The sequence below is a fragment of the Elephantulus edwardii genome, unplaced genomic scaffold (genome assembly GCF_000299155.1).
Source record: "Elephantulus edwardii isolate Elephantulus edwardi_28Jun2011 unplaced genomic scaffold, EleEdw1.0 scaffold00004, whole genome shotgun sequence".
NCBI lineage: Eukaryota > Metazoa > Chordata > Mammalia > Macroscelidea > Macroscelididae > Elephantulus > Elephantulus edwardii.
Window position 1 is genome coordinate 17,695,323 of NW_006399754.1, and position 18,730 is coordinate 17,714,052.

General features: G+C 40.7%; 1 protein-coding gene across 1 annotated transcript in view; it reads left to right on the plus strand.

Moving 5' to 3' along the window:
• DCT (dopachrome tautomerase) overlaps nt 1–13,629 on the plus strand; it is a 54,220-nt gene extending 40,591 nt beyond the window's left edge. The window contains exons 7-8 of the mRNA XM_006879629.1: nt 9,866–10,067; nt 13,457–13,629. Coding sequence (XP_006879691.1) covers nt 9,866–10,067; nt 13,457–13,629 — 375 coding nt within the window. The remainder of the gene's footprint in view (nt 1–9,865; nt 10,068–13,456) is intronic.
• Nucleotides 13,630–18,730: the final 5,101 nt, after the last annotated feature.

Consider the following 18,730-nt stretch of genomic DNA (forward strand, 5'->3'; position numbering starts at 1 on the left):
CTGCATTGGCAGGGTCTGCAGTTGGATTCCCTAGACAGTGAAGATGGCTTATGTGTTGGCTGCTACTTGACAGGATAGGAGTTTGTACAAAGGTCTGGCAATCTACTTCCCAAAGCCCAGCTGCTGAAAACCGTGTGGAGTACAGTTCTGATAAGGCACATGGGGCTGCCTACGTCAGAGCGGAATTTAAAGTAGTCAGACTTGACCCGAAGAATTTTACTCATCCTGGGCGATGGCTTGGGCTTTTTAACTTGGCAGGTGCTAAATGGTACTTGAAAGGGTTCTTCCCATTTTGGGCTTTATAAGAGTAAGCCCATAAAAACATTTACTAAGGGATGAACTGTACACTTTTTAAAAGCCAGTTGTTGAGTTGATTCTAACTGACAACAGCTTATAGCTGGAATGGACTTGCCCCGTGATTTCCAAGACGTGACGTAGTCTTAGAACTATTTCAGCTCTTAACAATGGCATACAGACATACAATTAGGCCTGTTAATCTGGGAATACTGTACAATACGAGTCAAGGGGCTAATACATCACCACATTGTTCTCCTTTGGAGCCACTGGTGGGTTAGAACCATTGACCTTTTAGTTAGTAACTGAATGCTGTGACCACTGTTCCACCAGGACCCCTGTATACATTCCACCTTTGAATATGTGAAGCCTAACAGATCTGAGATGGTTCTAGCACTGACCAACGCTCCTTGACTTTTGAGTTGATTTGGTGTTTCCTGAGTTGGGAATGGCCTAGGAGGATCTCAACCTCTACCCAGAGTCTCTTGTAGCATTTTTATGGAGTTTTTAAAAATAAACTTATTATCCTTATGACACATGCTGAACTGACCACTTCTTTTTTTGCAACTGACATACTGATACTAGAATTTCTTATAGTTCCTCTGTCTGCATTTGGACAAAGTTCTTTAAAGGACAGATTTTCTTCCTCAGTAAGAATGCTTTTAATATTTCTCTTATTTCACATGCTGTTGCTATTATGCAAATCTAGGCCCCGAGGGGTATGTCTGGGTGTCACTTTTCACAAATGCCTGATAGGCACAGTCTATCTGTCCTGCTCAGGGTGTGGTGAGAGAGCAGACAGGGAAGGGTGGGGAGAGAGAGTCAGCTCAAAAAGGGTTAAATGTGCCTAACGCTGACTTGTGGAATTTCATGTGTGTTAGAGCTTCTCCACTGGGTTTTCCATGGGTGGATTTTCAGAAGTCAGTTACTAGCCTTTCTTCTAAAATGTTTTGTGTAGATTGAAACAGCTCACATTTTGGTTAGAAGCCAAGTATGTTAACTATTTGCATCTCCTAGAGGGGCGTATCATTGCCCAAATGCCCTTTCATCTACGGTTGTGTCTCACCTCACTAAAAGGTGATCTTTATAGAATAACCCTAGTCCAGAGGTCAGGAGTCTGAACATACCACCAGCCCAAAAGAGCAAAATGTGGCAGTCGTGTTCTTAAAGGCTACAGCCTGGAAACCCTATGGGGCCATTCAACTCCACCCTGTAGTAAAACTAGCAGTTGGAATTTCCTAACAACTCAATAGCAGAGGGCTATATTACACCTGATATGATGATATGATATGATATGATATATGTTATATCTATTCTATTCTATTCTTATATTAATTATCATAAATCCACCTCCCTATTGGCGAGACTTGACCAATTAAGTAAAAGTTTGTTTAATTATTCAATGTCTACTGTTGTTGTTATGTATTTTTGAGTCAGAATTGATTCATGGCTGATCTTCCAATGAATTTCCAGAAGCTGTAAGTAACAGGGATAAAATAAATAGAAGATTGCTCATCTTTCTCCCTCAGAACAATTGTTAGATTTGAACTAACTGCCTTTGGATTGGCACACATCTCTCTACCCACTAGGCCATCAGAGTTTCCAATGTCTAGTGGACATGCCTTACTTAGGGAAATGGGAAAATCACATCTCAATCATATAAACAGTACTTCAAAGTCCGTGTAGAACAAGACAAGAATAAGTGACAAATATGTTTAAATATTGTGAGGGGGTTTTTGTTGTTGTCAGCAGAAATTACCTTTAGGAATTCTTCATTTGGAAATTCTGACCAAACTGTATGCCGTCCATATTAAGTACTTTTTGGTTTTACCTTAAGGGGTTTTTTTGTTTTGTTTTGTTTTTTCCAGTTTTTTTTTTAAAGTTCATTTTAATGAACATTTACAGAGATTTTGGATTTTCATTCATTCATTGTTGCACTTTACCTGAAGTTTTAAATTGGAACTTTGTACATGGAGTGTTTATTCTCAGTGACTGTAGGTAGTTCCACCTGATTCTCACTTAGTTTTGAGGACCACAGTATTATGTTACCTGAGAGGATTCACACTGATGGAGAATGACGGCTCTGGGCAGTGCTGTGTGAATGCTGGTGCAGGAGACCATGGTGTGCAGGGCTTTGATCACTTCCGTGCGCCCTTGCTGCCAGGGGTAGGTTTCGGGGGCTCTCTCTCTAGACACACCTCCCATTCCACCGGTGTGTCAGGAACCTGAACTTGCACTCCTCCAAGGAGACCCTGTGGCATGGTGAATGATGCATGGGACTGCTATCCTAGAGCTCAGTGGGGAAAAGAGTCTGTTCCCAACAAGATCTACAATCTCGAAAAGCTGACAGAGAGTCATCATGAGTCAAAAGTAAAAAAAGAAGTAAATTATTAATAAGGATACCAAAAATTAAGCAAATGGAAAAAACAAAACAAAACAAAACAAAAAAACAAAAACAAAAGTGAAATCAACTCTATAGCAGTGGGTTTAAGTCAAGACCAGGAACCTGGGTGACACAGTAGTTAAAGCACTTGGCTTTTAACCAAAACATTCTCAGTTCAAACCGATCAGTTCAAACCCACCAGCCATTCTGCAGGAGAAAAAGTGGCCATCTGTTTAGTAAAATTTACAGCTCTGGAAACCAAATGGGACCCTTTCACTTTACCTTATAGGTTTGCTTTGAACTGGAGTCAGCTTGACTGCCAGTGTTTTTGCTTTGCATGTTTTGTTTATGTTGTTGTTGTTGTTTAATGCCGTCGAGTCGTAGACGACTCATAGTGACCCTATGAACGAACAGCCTGAGCACTGTTCGTACATAGAGTTTCCAGAGGCAAGACATTTTGGAAGTGGATGCTGCTCCTGCTTCCAGTTGTTTATGTTAAAAGCCTTGAAACTAAGTTCCCCTTTCAATGATCTGTAAAACTACATGCATGCTTTCCTATTTTTTAATTATATTTCTTTATGCCTGCAACCACAATACTTATTGATTGCTTTCTTCTGCAAAGGACACATTTAAATTTTTTTTTTTACTCTCAAGCCCCTTATAATCTCATTTTCTTCAATATTATGTCTAAGTTGATGTGTAGTAGGATTATTTTCCTTTCCCTTTTTCCTTAGTATGTGTGTTTTCTACTTATTTTTAATTTACTGGAACAAGATAGAATAAGTTATTATACCAAAATTTGGAAACTCATTTCTGAGACACTCCATTTTTAATATAAAATATATAGCTAAATTTCTGCGTAGCAGAGATAAAACAATATCAGTATATTTATACTTTATTTTTGCTTTTCTTTCTTACCTGCAAATTACATTTGGCCGTTATAGAGATATTAATCAAGTTCATTTCCAACTTCTGTCTAACAAAGATGCCATTAGTTTCTGGAGAGCCATTTGAAGTATTTCATTCAGTAGTCATGATTGTACAAAAAGTACCTGGGCTGAGGGCTTCACTGCATCTTTGTAGCCTGTGGATTTGTTATTGCTTGCAGCATTCTGCTTATTACATTCTTTGCATCTTCTGGGCACATACCAGCTTTTTTTTTTTTTATTACCTTCTATAAATTGGACACTCTCTATGTAGCTCCTGCTAGAGCATTTATTGTGTAATGTTTTATAGCCCTTCTGAGACCTATAATATCTCCTTATTATTTTTCTTCATTCTCTTCTCTCTCCAGATTATGAATTGCTTTAGAGTCTTGCTCCCTCTTAAATTATTTACACTTTTCAGTGTGTTAAATTATGATTTTCCACCCCCAAAAGTTATTTGCCTCTTGCAGTGCTGAATCTCAGGTTTTCCTTGTAACCTAAGCGTCTCTTTTTTCCAAGCCCAATTTCATCTCTGGCTTGAACTCAGACAGTATCTGAAAGTTCATGATTGGTTTAGGACATATAGATTAGACAATATTACTTTGCATAAAAAATTTGTATACATTTAAAAAATATTTTATATTGATTTGTTTAACATTCTTCTAGGTTGTAAAACCCTGGTGTGTCCACTTACTAGACAAAGGGAACTGGTGGTGGCTGTGAAGCTGAACACTGTGACACTGATGTGTCAAATGAGAGAATGGTTACCCCTGGTGGACAGTGTTTGGTGCCGCTCCCTGATTAGAACAAGCTTGGAAGCAGGAGTGGCATCCACTTCTATAATAGCTTGTCTCAGGAAACCCTATGAACCTGGAGAAAAGATAAAAGTTATATAACTGTCCAGGTCTTTCTTTCATAGGGTCACTATGAGTTGCCTATGACTCGATGGCACTTAACAACAACATTGGTTTGTTTACAAAGTTTATATGTATTGTGTTTCACACTATCCTTCATTCACGTTGTGTTTCATACAATCATTCCCATTCAAAATTTGTATACACTGTGTTTCATTCATATACGTATACGTTGTATTTCACACATTCCTTCATTCACGTTGTGTTTCATATGATCATTCCCATACACTGTATTTTAGAATATTAATCACAATTGAGGGTATGTTGATGAAGAGTTTTAACTCTAGTCATAGGCAGCCTGGATTCAAATTCTCTCTGCACTTCTTACTAGCTGTTGGACAATTCACTTCATTCTTCTGAGTATTCCTTGTGAATAAAACAGAATACTACTACTAATTTATACAAAATCAGCCTATTTTTATGATGTAGATATGTTGTTATGGATAAAGTGCTTAGAGCAAAGCAAGGAATAATAAATATTAAGTAATACATGCGTTATGTGCTGATTTTGTGTCATGTACTTTTTTCTCTTAGAAAAATGTCTAACTGCTAAGTAATTCACTCCACAATGGCTGTATGTACAGAGTTTACCGTTTCAGGTGCTTGTGGAAATGACACTGTAGCACTGCCTGTAGGACGGTAAAGTGGTTGGCTACTGAGAGGTTGGGGGTTCTAATTTGCCCAGTGACTTTATGTGAGAAAGAATCTAGTGACCTTTAGCCATCTATTAGAATATACTAGCTAGCACATCACAACAACAAGTCTCTCTTACAGAGTCCCTGTGAGTCTGGATTTACTCAATATCCATGGGGTTGACCTGGAACAGATGCCAAAAGATTCCAGGTGGCACAGTAGCTAAGCATTTGGCTGTAACCAAAAGTTTGGTGGTTTGAACCCCTGAATGCATCCTTAGAGAAAAGACTTCTACCATGATCCTGTAGGATTCTAGCCCAAGAATGCCGGTGACCTCGTCCACGGGGGTTTGTACTCTTAACCTACAGGAGACACCTCTCTAGCAACTCACATCCATGAGGATTAAGATGGGTATTCTCCTCATATATCCACAGCTTCTAAAGTCCAGTTGGAGGCCAGCCATGAGCCAGTTTCCCCTCCACAGCGATGAGATTTTGAGGGTTTCATAGTGGCCACCAAGAGTTAGAATTAACTTGAAGGCACTTGACAACTGTAGACTCAATATATCAGCAAAATCCACTAGTATTTCAGTTTTTCTTCCCTGTATCCTATTCTGTTAACATTTTACTAACCATACAGTCGTAGCAAGAGAAAGCAATTAAATGACTCTTTCTTACATGAGAGGCACTCTCCTTGGTGCTATGGATAACTTTGTTTTCCCAGCAGGCGTCTCCTGTTGATTTTATAGTCTTTGTATGACCTCCAGCAATCAGGTCCATGGATTATGTCACCCTCATGTGCAACTTCAGCACGTCTCACCTTGGAGATCAGGAAACAGGCTTCCCACGCCTCCTGGGGTCAGCATGCAGCTTCGTGGCTCAGTTTTCAGTTCATTCCCTTTTGTTCTGTTTGTCTACTGCAGCCCAGCAAATCACCCAAAGCTAAGTGATTTAAAACAAGAATTATTTGATCATCTCTCACAGTTTTGTAGGTCAGGAGTTTGGTCAGGACTTACGAGGCCGTTCTGGCCCCGAGTCTTTAGGGCATTTGCAAGCATCCAGCATGCGAACCTCCCCAGGCTGCCCTTGTGGTCTCTGCCTGTGGTGGGTTAGGGCTTCTTCACCAGATGGTGTAGAAACTTCCAGGAGGGCTCAGCTCCGGGACAGGGCCAGAGCTGCAGTGCGCTTTGTGACCCAGCCTTAGAAGTCATCCACTGCCTCTTATCTTGAATATTGTTTTTTATTTTTATTTTTAATTTTTTTATTAATTTTAATGAAAATTTACAGAGACTTAGGGTTTCCAGTCATTCATTGTTGCACTTTTCTCCCTGCCCACCTCCTCACCTCCAATTCACTTTTCTTTTTGATGAGTAAAAGAAAAACTCTTTCATTCTTGTCTTGAATCTTACTGACTGTGAAAGAGTCACAAGGTAATTTCTAATTTTGTTTCCCGGGCAGGGCCAGGTGACTTTAACTCTTGATGTTGTTGTGTGCTGTGGAATCAGAACTTGTGTATTGCAGACTCTCCAGCAGGTTTTCAAAGGCAGTTAACCACACGGGAGGAGATTGCCAATCCTCTTGTGCACCTGCTAGTGGATTTGAACGACATGCCTTCGGGATTGCCACATGACTTCTTAACCACTAGGCCACCAGAGCACCAACTCTTGATGAGGCAGAGGTAAAAATCTAGAAGAGCTCATGCCAGGTAAAATCTAGTCAAGAGACAGTGTATTTGGAAAATACCATGTGCCACATCCTTAGACATGTTTTCCAGTATATCAGTGCTGACTTAATTCAGAAGAAAATCCCACTCACAGAGTCCTAAACACAAAAAAAGAAGTTTATGTTTGTCTTACATAAATGAAGTCCAGGGACAGATATTCCAAAGCTATGTGGTGTCTTCTGTCTTGCTCCTATGCCATTATTATTACGGTTAAGTGCTATGCTGTTGGTTCCAACTTCTAGCAACCTATGAAGAAAAGGCCAGTCCTGCTCTGTCCTTACCAATGTTGTCGTGCTTGGGCCCAAGTTTTCAGCCACTGTCTCTAGTCTAGTCATCTCCTTAAGTCTCCTCTTCTTTCTTATTTGCAAACTTTCTACTTTCCCAAGCATGACATCCTTCTCCAGGAACTGGTCCTTCATGATGACGTGCACGAAATGAAATCTTCCCATTTTTGCTTCTAGGGAGCATTCTAGACTACCTCTTCCAAGGCAAATCTGTTTGTTCTTCTGGTAGTCACATATATTTAGTATTTTTCATCGGTGCCAACAATAAGAGGAATAAATTCTTCCTTCTCTGTCCAACTTGTACATGCTTATGAGGTGACTGAAGAAAGCATGGCTTGGGTCAGACACAGCTCCATCTTCACAGTGATGTCTGTATTGAAAGCCTGTCTTTCTTGTTTGTTTGTTTTGTAGTTGACTATACTTGCTTCAGCTTATAGCACTCAGATTTCAGAAAAGAGAAAAACGGGGAGAGGGCAGACGGACATTTTTCAATAGACGCAACTCTCTTTAAAGACCTTTCCAATGCCTTTCCTCTGGTCACTTTCACTTATATATCATGATTAGCTGGGCATTTTACATCACCAAGGAAGAAGGAGGTTAATAAAGGAAAAGGGAGAAATGGGTGTTGAGTAAGAAGCCAGCTGTGCTTGATCCCCTCAGGTACTCTCCCTCTCTTGTTATTTGGACACCATGCTGAAAATGCAACTGCTCTTGCGGCTGGCAGTCTCCCTGGTGAACATGGAGGATGAAGGACACCTTCTCCTTCCTCTGGGAAGCTTCCTCCTTTATCTGGGGCTCCCAGGGCTCCGAGACCTACTCCTTTGGGCCTGCTCTACTTTGGCCCGAGGCTGGCTGGGAATAATTACACTGCACTGTGGTGGTGGAGAGGCAGGACAGAATGTTAATTATACATTCAGACTCTTGTCTTTTGTTCCAAGACTGCGCCTTTCCTCAGACATGACTTTTCCCCTGAGCTCTGCTTGTGGGAACAATTGATCACTTACATTATAATGTGTTTATGTAATAAACTCTCTGCTTTTCTCTTTTCAGGCTTGGCTATCATTACTCAAAGCCATGGTTTGAGAACTTAAAACTTCTTTCACCACTCAAAAGTCTAGGTTATTTAATTTAGTTTGTTGGACTTTAGCAATTCAGATTCTTTGCAATGAACCTGAAAAACAAATCCTTTTATGAAAAAGCAAAAATCCCACATAAGAGTCACAGAGTTTGATGGGTGGAGGAAGGGGGTGAAAGCACTAGGAAAAAGCCATTGGGGATCTGAAAAGACAGGAGAACAGTGGACAGAAATCAATAGTCTTTAATTTTTATACACATGTATGAGAATGATCATATAAAACACAATGTGAGTTGTTGTTGTTTGTTCTTGTGTACCTTTGAGTCAGAACTGACCCACAGCTGACCCTCCAGTAAGTTTTCAGAGGCAGTTAATCTCACAGGAGGAGATTGCCCATTCTTTTTCTGCGGGGCAACTGGTGGATTTGAACTACTAGCCTTCAGGATTGCAGTGCAGGTTCTTATCACTAGGCCACCAGGGCTCTCCATACAATGTGAATGGAGTTAAAAAAAAACCCAAACAAAACCAAGCCCACTTCCACAAAAATGAGTCATTGCAAATGCCCCTGGAGCATGGTTCTGCTCGGACGCTATCAGGGATGCTGAACAGCAAGGTTGACTCTGGGATAAACGGTGTTTATACAAGGTATGGTGGGTAGTGTGAGGGATTTGATCTAATGAATATTCAAACTCACTGCTGTGAATTTGGAACCAACTTACAGGTGACCTTCCACTGGGTTTTTGAGGCTATAAATTATAAGAGGGCAGATTGCCTGTCTTCTTACATGGAGCCGCTGGTGGAAATCTCCCTACAGAGTAGGCCACCAGAGTTCCCTCCCTAGTGAGTCCCCTCCTTAGTTCTTGAACTAAGTCCTCTTCCCTTGTCTGAAATACTGCTGTCCCCAGGCTTGACGTCTAGGGAAGGAGGGAAGAAGTCTGTCCTGCTGGGCCTTCAGGCTGAGCTCAACTCTCACTATGCATCCTGTTGAGAAATTGGACTGTGGATGTGGAAATTTTACTGCTAATGTTTTAACCCATGCAATAATTATTCTGTTTGAAAAGGAGTTAATAGCTTCCTTGATAAAATGGAGACCAGCCCCAAGCACATTACAGAAGGCTTAGACTTTCTTTTGCTGGCAGAACACCAAGAGTTCAGGGCGAAGGTTACAAAATGAGCAGAGAGAAAGGTGAGGAAAAAAGTGAAAATCCGTCTTGGAGATTATCTTTCTTTTACTGTCCAGTGCATTGTAATACTCATCAACCCAGCCTCTTTTCTTTCTTGGTCATAAGTGTAGAGTCCAGGTAATGAGTAGTATGTACACCATCATACTCCCCTCTCCTTGGAAATGAATCCGTTTACTCTTATTTTAAGTTCTCCCAGGTGCCCACACCAGTGTAAAATCTCCAATGCGGCCTTTCGTTTGGTCCCTTGACAAAATGACTGGTAATCCTGCTTGAAGAGAAATGTCATACGTCCTTGAAAATGTAACTGTCAATGCCAGTAGCTATGCCATTAAAATTTCATTTAATATCTAGACATTCCTCTTGCCATAAAGAATTCCATTCTACTTTCCCGGAGCTGTTGAGTTGGAGCCAGCATCTCTGTGTTAAATACCACGCTCAATTATCTCACAGGTCCTTCATTCCTTTACTGATGCCATTTTTGATGAGTGGATGAACAAGGTTAAGCCTCCTGTTGACGCCTGGCCTGAGGAGTTGGCTCCCATTGGCCACAATCGGATGTACAACATGGTACCTTTCTTCCCTCCGGTGACGAATGAGGAGCTCTTTTTACCTGCAGACCAACTAGGCTACACCTATGCCATTGACCTGGCAGGTAATGTGGCTTTCTAACGGGGTGATTTATTTATTTTCCAAAGGACCCTCCATTATTCATTCCTTCCTCCCCTTTTACCATCCCTTCCTTTCTTCTTCTCCTTCTCCTCCTCCTCCTCCTCCTCTTCCTCCTCCTCCTCCTTCTTCTTCTTCTTCTTCTTCTTCTTCTTCTTCCTTCTTCCTCCTCCTCCACCTCGCCTCCTCCCCCTCCTCCTCTTCATTTTAATAAAAGTTTACAGAGACTGAATTTCCATTCATTCATTGTACTTTTCTCCCTGCCCAACTTCCTCCACCCCATTTGCTCTTCTCTTTGAAAAGTAAAAGAAAAATTCTTTCCTTGTTATACAAACGTTTTCCTTTCTTCTCCACCTTTCTTTTACTTCCTTTCTCTCTTCCTTTTTTTTTTTTTTCACAGAAACCAGGCCCTTTAATGAAATGTTCAAGGCTGGTTTAATTGACTGTTTTCTTGAACATGTGTGTACAGTAAACATGATCCTTTCACTACTAATTAAAGAGCCAGGCCTTAGTTGGCTGGCTGTTGATTTCAGCAAACAGAAGTTGTTAAGAGACTTGTTCCACACAGGGAAACTTCTATACCTGATTTGATATTTCTATCCAAATTAATTGGATTCATCAAACTACTCAACATGCCAAAGGGGGGGAAAATCAACATGGTAAGACTGCTGCTTGTACACAAGGACCGACAAGAATCTGAGCTGTTTACTCGAAGGCAAGTTACATCAACAGCAGTTTAAAGTATGACAAGTGGAAACCAACCTAAGCCCCTAGAGAGGGAGGCCTGGTAAACTGCTTCCTCCAAGACCACAATCCAGAAAACCCCACGGCACAGGTCTGTTCCGGAACATGCGGGCTTGTCAGGAATCAGGAGCTGACCCAACAGCAGCTAACAGCACACAGCAGCTTGAAGAAAGAGCTGGGACCAGGGTGAGGCAAGTGCAGTACTCGCCTGGGTTCCAGAATGAAAAGGGATGCCAACCCAGCAGGCATCAAGATGATGATGACGTGGTGTGTTAGTTTTTTAAAAAAAAATCAATTAACCCAAGGAACAAAACAAAAAGCCTAGAAAGAAAAATTCATAATGGATAAACTTTCAACATTTTAAATGAAGGCAATGTATTGCTGTTGACCTGATGCCCCTACATTATTGTATAGGTAGATCAATGTTTTCTTTGAATCAGCCAGACGCCCCTTGTCAGGTGCATTTATGAGGAGGTTGAACTTAACCTGATGAAAACCTAAGATGCACAGTGCTTTATAGCTGGCTCTTCTTCTCTTCCCTTTCCCCTTTTAAATAAAGAGCTTTTGCCACCTTTTCCAATCTGATTCAGACTGCTAGATGGTATTTTGGTAACTGAATCTACATCAAATGGAGTTGGTTTTATATTATGCTTCATATGGCCTTCTTGGCTAGAATCTTTGTGATGATGAAAGCAGTTTGTTAGAGGCTACTAATAGAAAGGTTGAAGGTTCAAACACCCCCTGAGATGCCATGGAAAAAAGGCCTAACGATCTCCAATTGGCAACATCATTATGGAGGGTGAAGAGATTGAGACTGTTAACCGTTTCAGTTTGCTTGATTCCACAATCAACACTCTTGGTACCAGCAGCCAGGAAATTAAGAGATAATTTTCATTGGGAAAGTCATCAGTAAGGGACCTCTCCAGAGTACTAAAGAGCAATGACGTCAAAGCTGGAGACTAGGGTACTCCTGATCCAGGCCATAGTCTTTGCAATTGTGTGCTATACATCTGAAAGCTAGACAATGACTAGGGATGATATAAAGAAAATTGATACCTTTGAGCTGTGGTGCTGAAGAAGAGTATTGAATATACCATGGACTGCTGAGAAAACAAACAGGTTCATCCTGGAGAGAATTAAACCAGGCTGCTCCTTGGAGGCAAGGATTCTGAGGCTTCATCTGACATATTTTGGACATGTTTCAAGGACGGACTGGTCCTTGGAGAGGTCATCCTTCTTGGTAGGGTAGAGGGACAAAGCAAGAGAGGAAGACCCTTGATGTGATAGATTGATTCAGTGATTGGGGTAATGGGAGTAGGTGTGTCAGAGGCAGTGCGATTGGCACAGGATAGAGCGGGGTTTAGGGCTTTTGTACATAGGGTCACCATGAGTTGCAAATGACTTGACGACACATAACAACAACAATAACTCTTGGGAGAAAGAAGAGTCAGTATGTACTTCCATTAAAATGCAGAGCCATGGAAACTCAGAGGAGGATCACCATAAGTTGGAATCAACCTGACGGCTGTAGGTTACTATTATATGAGGAAGAACAGCGGGGGCCTTACAGCTGGAAGAAAGGTCAGAAGGAAGGTGGCCTGTTTAGAAACAGTTGTGAAGAAACCCGGTTGTAGTGGAAGGCTGGTGTAGGGTACTAATGGAAAGTAAGGATCTGGTTACAGAAGGTTTTAAAAACAAAGCAGAAGAGCTTGGGCAATAATAAAATAAAAAGAATAAAAATAAACATTTTATTGTCATTGTTCCTGAAGAAAAGAAATAGCAGAACGAAACTTGGCCTTTAAGAAGCAGAGACTGTGAGAGTGTGCTGTTAGATTGTACCTGGAAGGGATGAATTCAAATCCTCTTAGTGGACACCAGTTGAAATGGGTCAGGATTCTCGGTGGGATTGGAAAGGAAGCACTAGGAGGATTTTACCCTCAGATGAGTGAGAATATAGACCAAGAACTCTGTTCAGAAGAATTCAATTTTAAAATGTAGGGCTTAAGGAAAAAATATTTCTTAAGAAATTATTAATAAGCACTAATAGGTTAAAAATTGTCCGTGAATTTCATTAAAGAGAATGTTTGAGTGGGAGATTGGATATACTATATATGTAAGATACAGATTTTCTTTACGGACATTTTCAATGTCATCTGCCCCTGCTATTGGAGGACTCCTATTATAATAACCAATCTCATTTCTCTCCTACATTTATCACCTTATAAAATAGGCAGAGTCAATAGCAGAATTTCTCCACCCCAGGGCTCTATATTTTGTGGTTCCCCAGATACCATTTTAGTGTACACTTCTACAAAAGTGTTTCTAACTCACCAAGTAGTTATATACTTCCTCCGAGGCCATATTCTGCATTAAGTACTGTAAGGAGGGAAAAAAGTAATGCAATAAGCTGTATTTAAATAATGGAATGCCAGTTTCAACCTCCTCAAGAAAAACAATTATGGATATGATAAATAGTTGGTGAGGAAAGAGAGGATAAGTTTTATTCTTCTGGGAATAGTTCTGCTTTGTCAACAAAACGCTTGTGAAAGGCAAATTGGTTTATTCTTCGCTAAGGGCATCCAGTTGATGAAAATCCTAATCAGAGACCTTTCTTTTCTGCTTTCATTTCAGTTCAAGAAACTGCTGTTTGGACCTCAGTCCTCTTGTTGGTGATAGGAGTGCTGCTGGTCCTGGCTGGGTTTTTTGTACTGCTGGGTTTTCTTCAGTACAGAAGAGCAAGAAGAGGATACACACCCCTAACGGAGGCACAGTTAAGCTATACGAAGTACACAGAAGACAAGTAGGGTGCCGCTGGCTCGTCCCAGAGCAAAGACGGCCAGCCCAACAAGGAACTCAGCAGCCCTTACTGTCCTTCCTTTCCTTGACGATCTGAGTTGGTAGCACTTTGCTCGGACATCTCTGTCATACATCCTCTGACCGTGACAATAATTTAAAATACAGAAGATTCTTAGCTTCTGTAGTTTCTGCTTTGTTTATTTGGAAATAGAAACAACACCAAACTCAAGCCAAGGAAGGTCTTGGTGGCTTAGTGGGTAATGAGTTTTGCTACCAACCCAAAGGCAGGTGGATTGAATCCACGAGCTGCTCCTTGGGAGAAAGATAGCCAGTCTTCTCCTGTGTGATTTACAGCCTCTGAAAACCCGCTGAAGGGGCAGCTATGAGTCAGTTCTGACTCGACAGCACATAACCTCAAGGTAGAGAGTTTGGAGCCAGTTCTGTTATGAAATATGAGTTAACCATTTGTGATAATAATAGTAATAATAACAATAATAATAAAATTCCTCACACTGATTAAGCCTTTCTGTGTTCTGAGAACACTATGACATTGACAGATTGACTTTTTAAAAATTTGCATGTCAATGTAATTTGAGACTTGTGTAAGATCACGGCTTAATCTCTCTTTGACCAAGTGTTTTTTTAAAGAGTGTGTTGGAGTAACAGGTGCTAGAACTCTCTAACATTCAGCTGTAAATGTATAACCTTGTTTCTCTCGCTGATTATCTTCTTGGGGTTTCAATTTTGAAATTTTCTCTCTTCCTCTTCTGCTTTGAAGAAAGCTTAATGATGAAAATATTCACATATACTGCCTTTGGTTTATTTTTAAGGATAAACTTTGGATTCCTTCATGCTGCCCTGTACTGCCAGTTGCTTATGAGTGTTAATCAACTAAGTCTTACCGTTTAATTACAAGCAAACCACTCATCCTTTGAATATATCCATTCAGAGTTGAATAATTCTATCTTGCTAAGTAATCTTCAGATCAAGAGAATTGGAGAGAGGCAAGCTTTCCTAAGATTCTCAGATATATCAAGATGCTCCGTACCGTAGAAAAGTCATTGGCTATTGTGATTTCAAGGCAAATTTCATCTGCTCGTATTTGGTGCCTGTGTATCAGGGGCGAGGCAGAAGAAATTTTAGCGAGGGGCTTGTCTGTAGGCTTGTTTTTGTCTGTCTCCTTCCAGTCAAAGTCATTGCCATAGAGTCAGAGCTGACCCATAGCTGACCCTCCATTCAGTATCTAAGGCTGTGTACCACATAGCAAGAAAATGACCCATTTTCCTTCCAGGGAGCCACTGGTGGACTCCAGCTGTCAAAGAGGGGTGCACGGGTGGAACACTCTGTGAGGAGGTGCACTGCTAATGCTCGCCTCTTCGGCACTTTGAATCTACCAGTGAGAAATCCATCTGCAGCTCTGAAGGAGGAACGGGGCAGTTCTATCCTGTGCCATTTACAGCTGCAGTAACCCTGGAGGGTCAGCTATGAGTTGGTTCCAGTTGAACAGCAATGACCTCACCACTGGAATGTGCGGTCAGTCGGTCAGTCGTGATCCCATGTGACAGAGTACAACAGCCCTACAGAGTTTTCCTGACTGTAATCTTTTCTAGGATAAGATTATCAGTCTCTCTATATTGCCACTGGGTGGGTCCAAACTGCCAAACTTTCTGGTTAGCAGCCAAGCGTTTAACCATTTACCTCAAAGAATGAGTATCAAGAGGGCCCTGGAGTTGCCGTCTACATATGGTGCCATCTTCACCGAGACCCAATGTCATCCTCTGCTATGGAACTGCTCCAGACCTCAAAGCCAGAGAAACGGACTAAACCCATTGGAGCAAACTTGAGTCAGAAGGGGTCTCACAAAGCTACAGGTTTCCCCGAGAGTGGACTCAGAGATGACACTCCAAAGGTGGACAGAAGCCCAGAGTCCTTCATGGGATGAAGGCCTGCTTGGGTCTTTTTAGCCTCAGCCACACTCATCAGTCTCAATCCCTGCTGCTACGGTCTCCATGGAAAACCCAACTGTGCTCCGTCAACAACCTTCATTCTGGGTGGTTTGTACTCTGGGATTGCTGGGGAACAGATATTCATAACCCATTCTTAAATGAAAAGAGAAATATATTAAAATGAAAGCATAATTGTGCCTGGTAGGTATGTTCCTTAAAATTATATGTAAATCAATTATATGTTAAAACGTACCCAGGGCTATTACTTTTTATAGATGAACTATTATGAATAATTCTATAAAGCAAATAACTAGCTTTACCTAGCGTTGGGTTACCCACTAAGCAAGTCTTATTTTGCTTACTTATTTATACTGGGATACATACATACATACACACATACATACATACATACATACATACATACATACATACATACACACACACATATTTTTACCAAAGCAAAGACTCTGCCTCTCGGAATGGCTGGCATCTGTCTCTCTTTCATTCTCACAGCACCTTCCTACAGAATTAAAGCCTCTTTTCAAATCTGCAATCCCAGACAGCAACCGCATACTCAGCAGGCCAAGCCAGCATTGGCTTACCTGTGCTGACTTAGGAATCTATAGTGAACAGTTGCACGTTTTTAATCTTGCCTTTTCAATCCATCCCTTCCTCTAGCTTATTTTTCAAACATATTATAGTTTCCATATATTGCATTCTTGTAAGTTTTGCTGAAAGCAAGATCTATTTGAGGTAGAAATACTAATCATTTCTTTTATTTATAATATATGCAATTTTATCGATAGTACACAAATTTTTTTACAAATAATATGTTTTATAATTTCTATCTACAAATAAGTTTCTTATTTTGTAGCTCATATAAAGAGAATAAAGTTTTGTAACATTTTCCAGGATTGCAAGAAATCAATGATGAATACCTGTTAACAAATCTATAGGAGAACATAAATATGCAAAATAGAAAAGTTGATATTTAAGTGAATATTATGCAAATGAACCAAAGTATCACTGGCATGAGGATAAACATCTCAACGATCAGAAAAATTAACATAAATCTGGTATTAAGTGTAGTAGAATTATAATTGAGTAGCAATTTTCTTTCATGAATTGAATTGCCTTCTAATTTTAAAATGTATTGATAGTAATACATATTATTAATTATAAGAATGATAATGAATAATTTTAATCTATTAATAAGAAATAAAGACATTTAAGTAGGAAAATAAATGTTACTTTATTCATCTCTGTTATTCATCTTTGGGGGGGCTATTGATTTTTTATTTGTAAATGTTGTTGTTGTTATTATGGGCCATTGAGTTGCCTGTGACTCATAGCGACCCTATGAACAACAGCTCTGAAGCCTACCTTGTGCTCAGCCAATCTCATGACTACAATACACCTATTCCCATTGCCCTAGTTACTGTATCAATCCATCTCAGCTAGGGTCTTCCTCTCCTGCGCTGTCCCTTCACCCTTCCGAGAATGAAGTCCTTCTCCAAGAATTGGTTCATCCTGGCCATGTGCCCTAAGCATGTGAGATGAAATTTCAAAATCCTCGCCTCCAAGGAGAAACTTGGTTTCACCCTCTCCAAGACAGACCTATTGGTTCTTTTGGCAGTCCATGGTATGTTCAATATTCTCCTTTAGCACCACAACTCAAAGGCATTTATTCTTCTTCTATCATATTTAGTCATTGTCTAGCTCTCTGAAATCTATCTCTATCTATTTATCTATCTATCTATCTATCTATCTATCTATCTATCTATCTATCTATCTATCATCTATCTATCTATCTATCTATCTATCTATCTATCATCTATCTATCTATCTATCTCCATCTATCCTCTCTCCCCTTCTCCCTCTCCCTCACTTCTCCCTCTCCCTCTCCCTCTCCCTCTCCCTTTCTCCTCCCTCTCCTTCTCCCTCTCCCTAATGGGTAAGGAATTGCCCTGTTAACCTAAAGGCATGTGGGTCAAATTCACCACCTCCTTTTTGGAACAAAGATGCAAATCTCCTTTCATGTAATTTATAGCCTCTGAAAACTCACTGCAAGATCAGCTATGAGTGTGTTTTGATTCCACAGCAATGAATGAGTGCTTAGTATGTATGTGTGTGTGTGTGTGTGTGTGTGTATGTGTATGTGTATGCATATGCATGCATCCTCGGAAAGATAGAAGATCATCAAAAGAGAAGGACACAAGAGAAGGACACTGCTCACCGCCTCCCCCCCCCCGCCCCGAGATAAATAGACACAGTGATTGTAGCAGTGGCTTTAAACATATTGGCTATAATGAGGATGGCACACCAAAGGGCAGGGTTTCAATCTGTTGCTTATAGGTTAGCTATGAGTTGTATAGTCAACATATTTGTAAAAGAGCAAGGGCCATGTGGGGATGGCCATCTCCGACATTTACCAACTTCCCAAAGGGGAACTATCCCCTTCAATAAGATCAATAACACAAAACCAATTCCCATGAGGTCAGACATGTCCCCCATACTCCCATACCTCTTCTACTTATCTCAACACTAATCTTAAAGCTTTCCTGAGTCCCAAATACTATGTGATAGCTCACAGAACACATAGAACCATACTGGAGAAGTAAAAAAAGTTGTAATCCAGCTTAATAACAGAATACAGTAAAGACAGGTCCCAAACTGTGCACAGACACCTCAGCCTTGAGTCTAGTGGCTTTAGGCCAAGTTCTCAGTCCTGCCAATATTCGCTTCTCATATCTTATTGTTCAACCAAGTTTTCAGTCCTTCCAATGTTGGCTCTCCCCACCCAAGGTCCCATCTCATGCCAGGTCTTCAGTGCAACCATAGCTGTTGCTGCCATAGGTGTAGCTGGAACACGGAGGGCACCATACATTCTCTTGCTTCTTGTTCAATGACATCAGAAGGTCTTTCTGCCTCTCGCTACTGGCTTGCTCATCTCAATGGCGAGACTAACCAGTCCTCTTATGGATTGTTGAGGCTGGCCAATCCCCTTGTGGAATGATAGATAGCAAATCCTGTTGTGGATGTGCTAACATTCCCATTGGCATATTCTTGCTCATGTATGTGGTGGTGGTGTTAATTGTGGTTGAGTTGAGCACAACTCATAATGACCCTATGAACAAAAGACCTAAAGCCTTTCTATAACTAT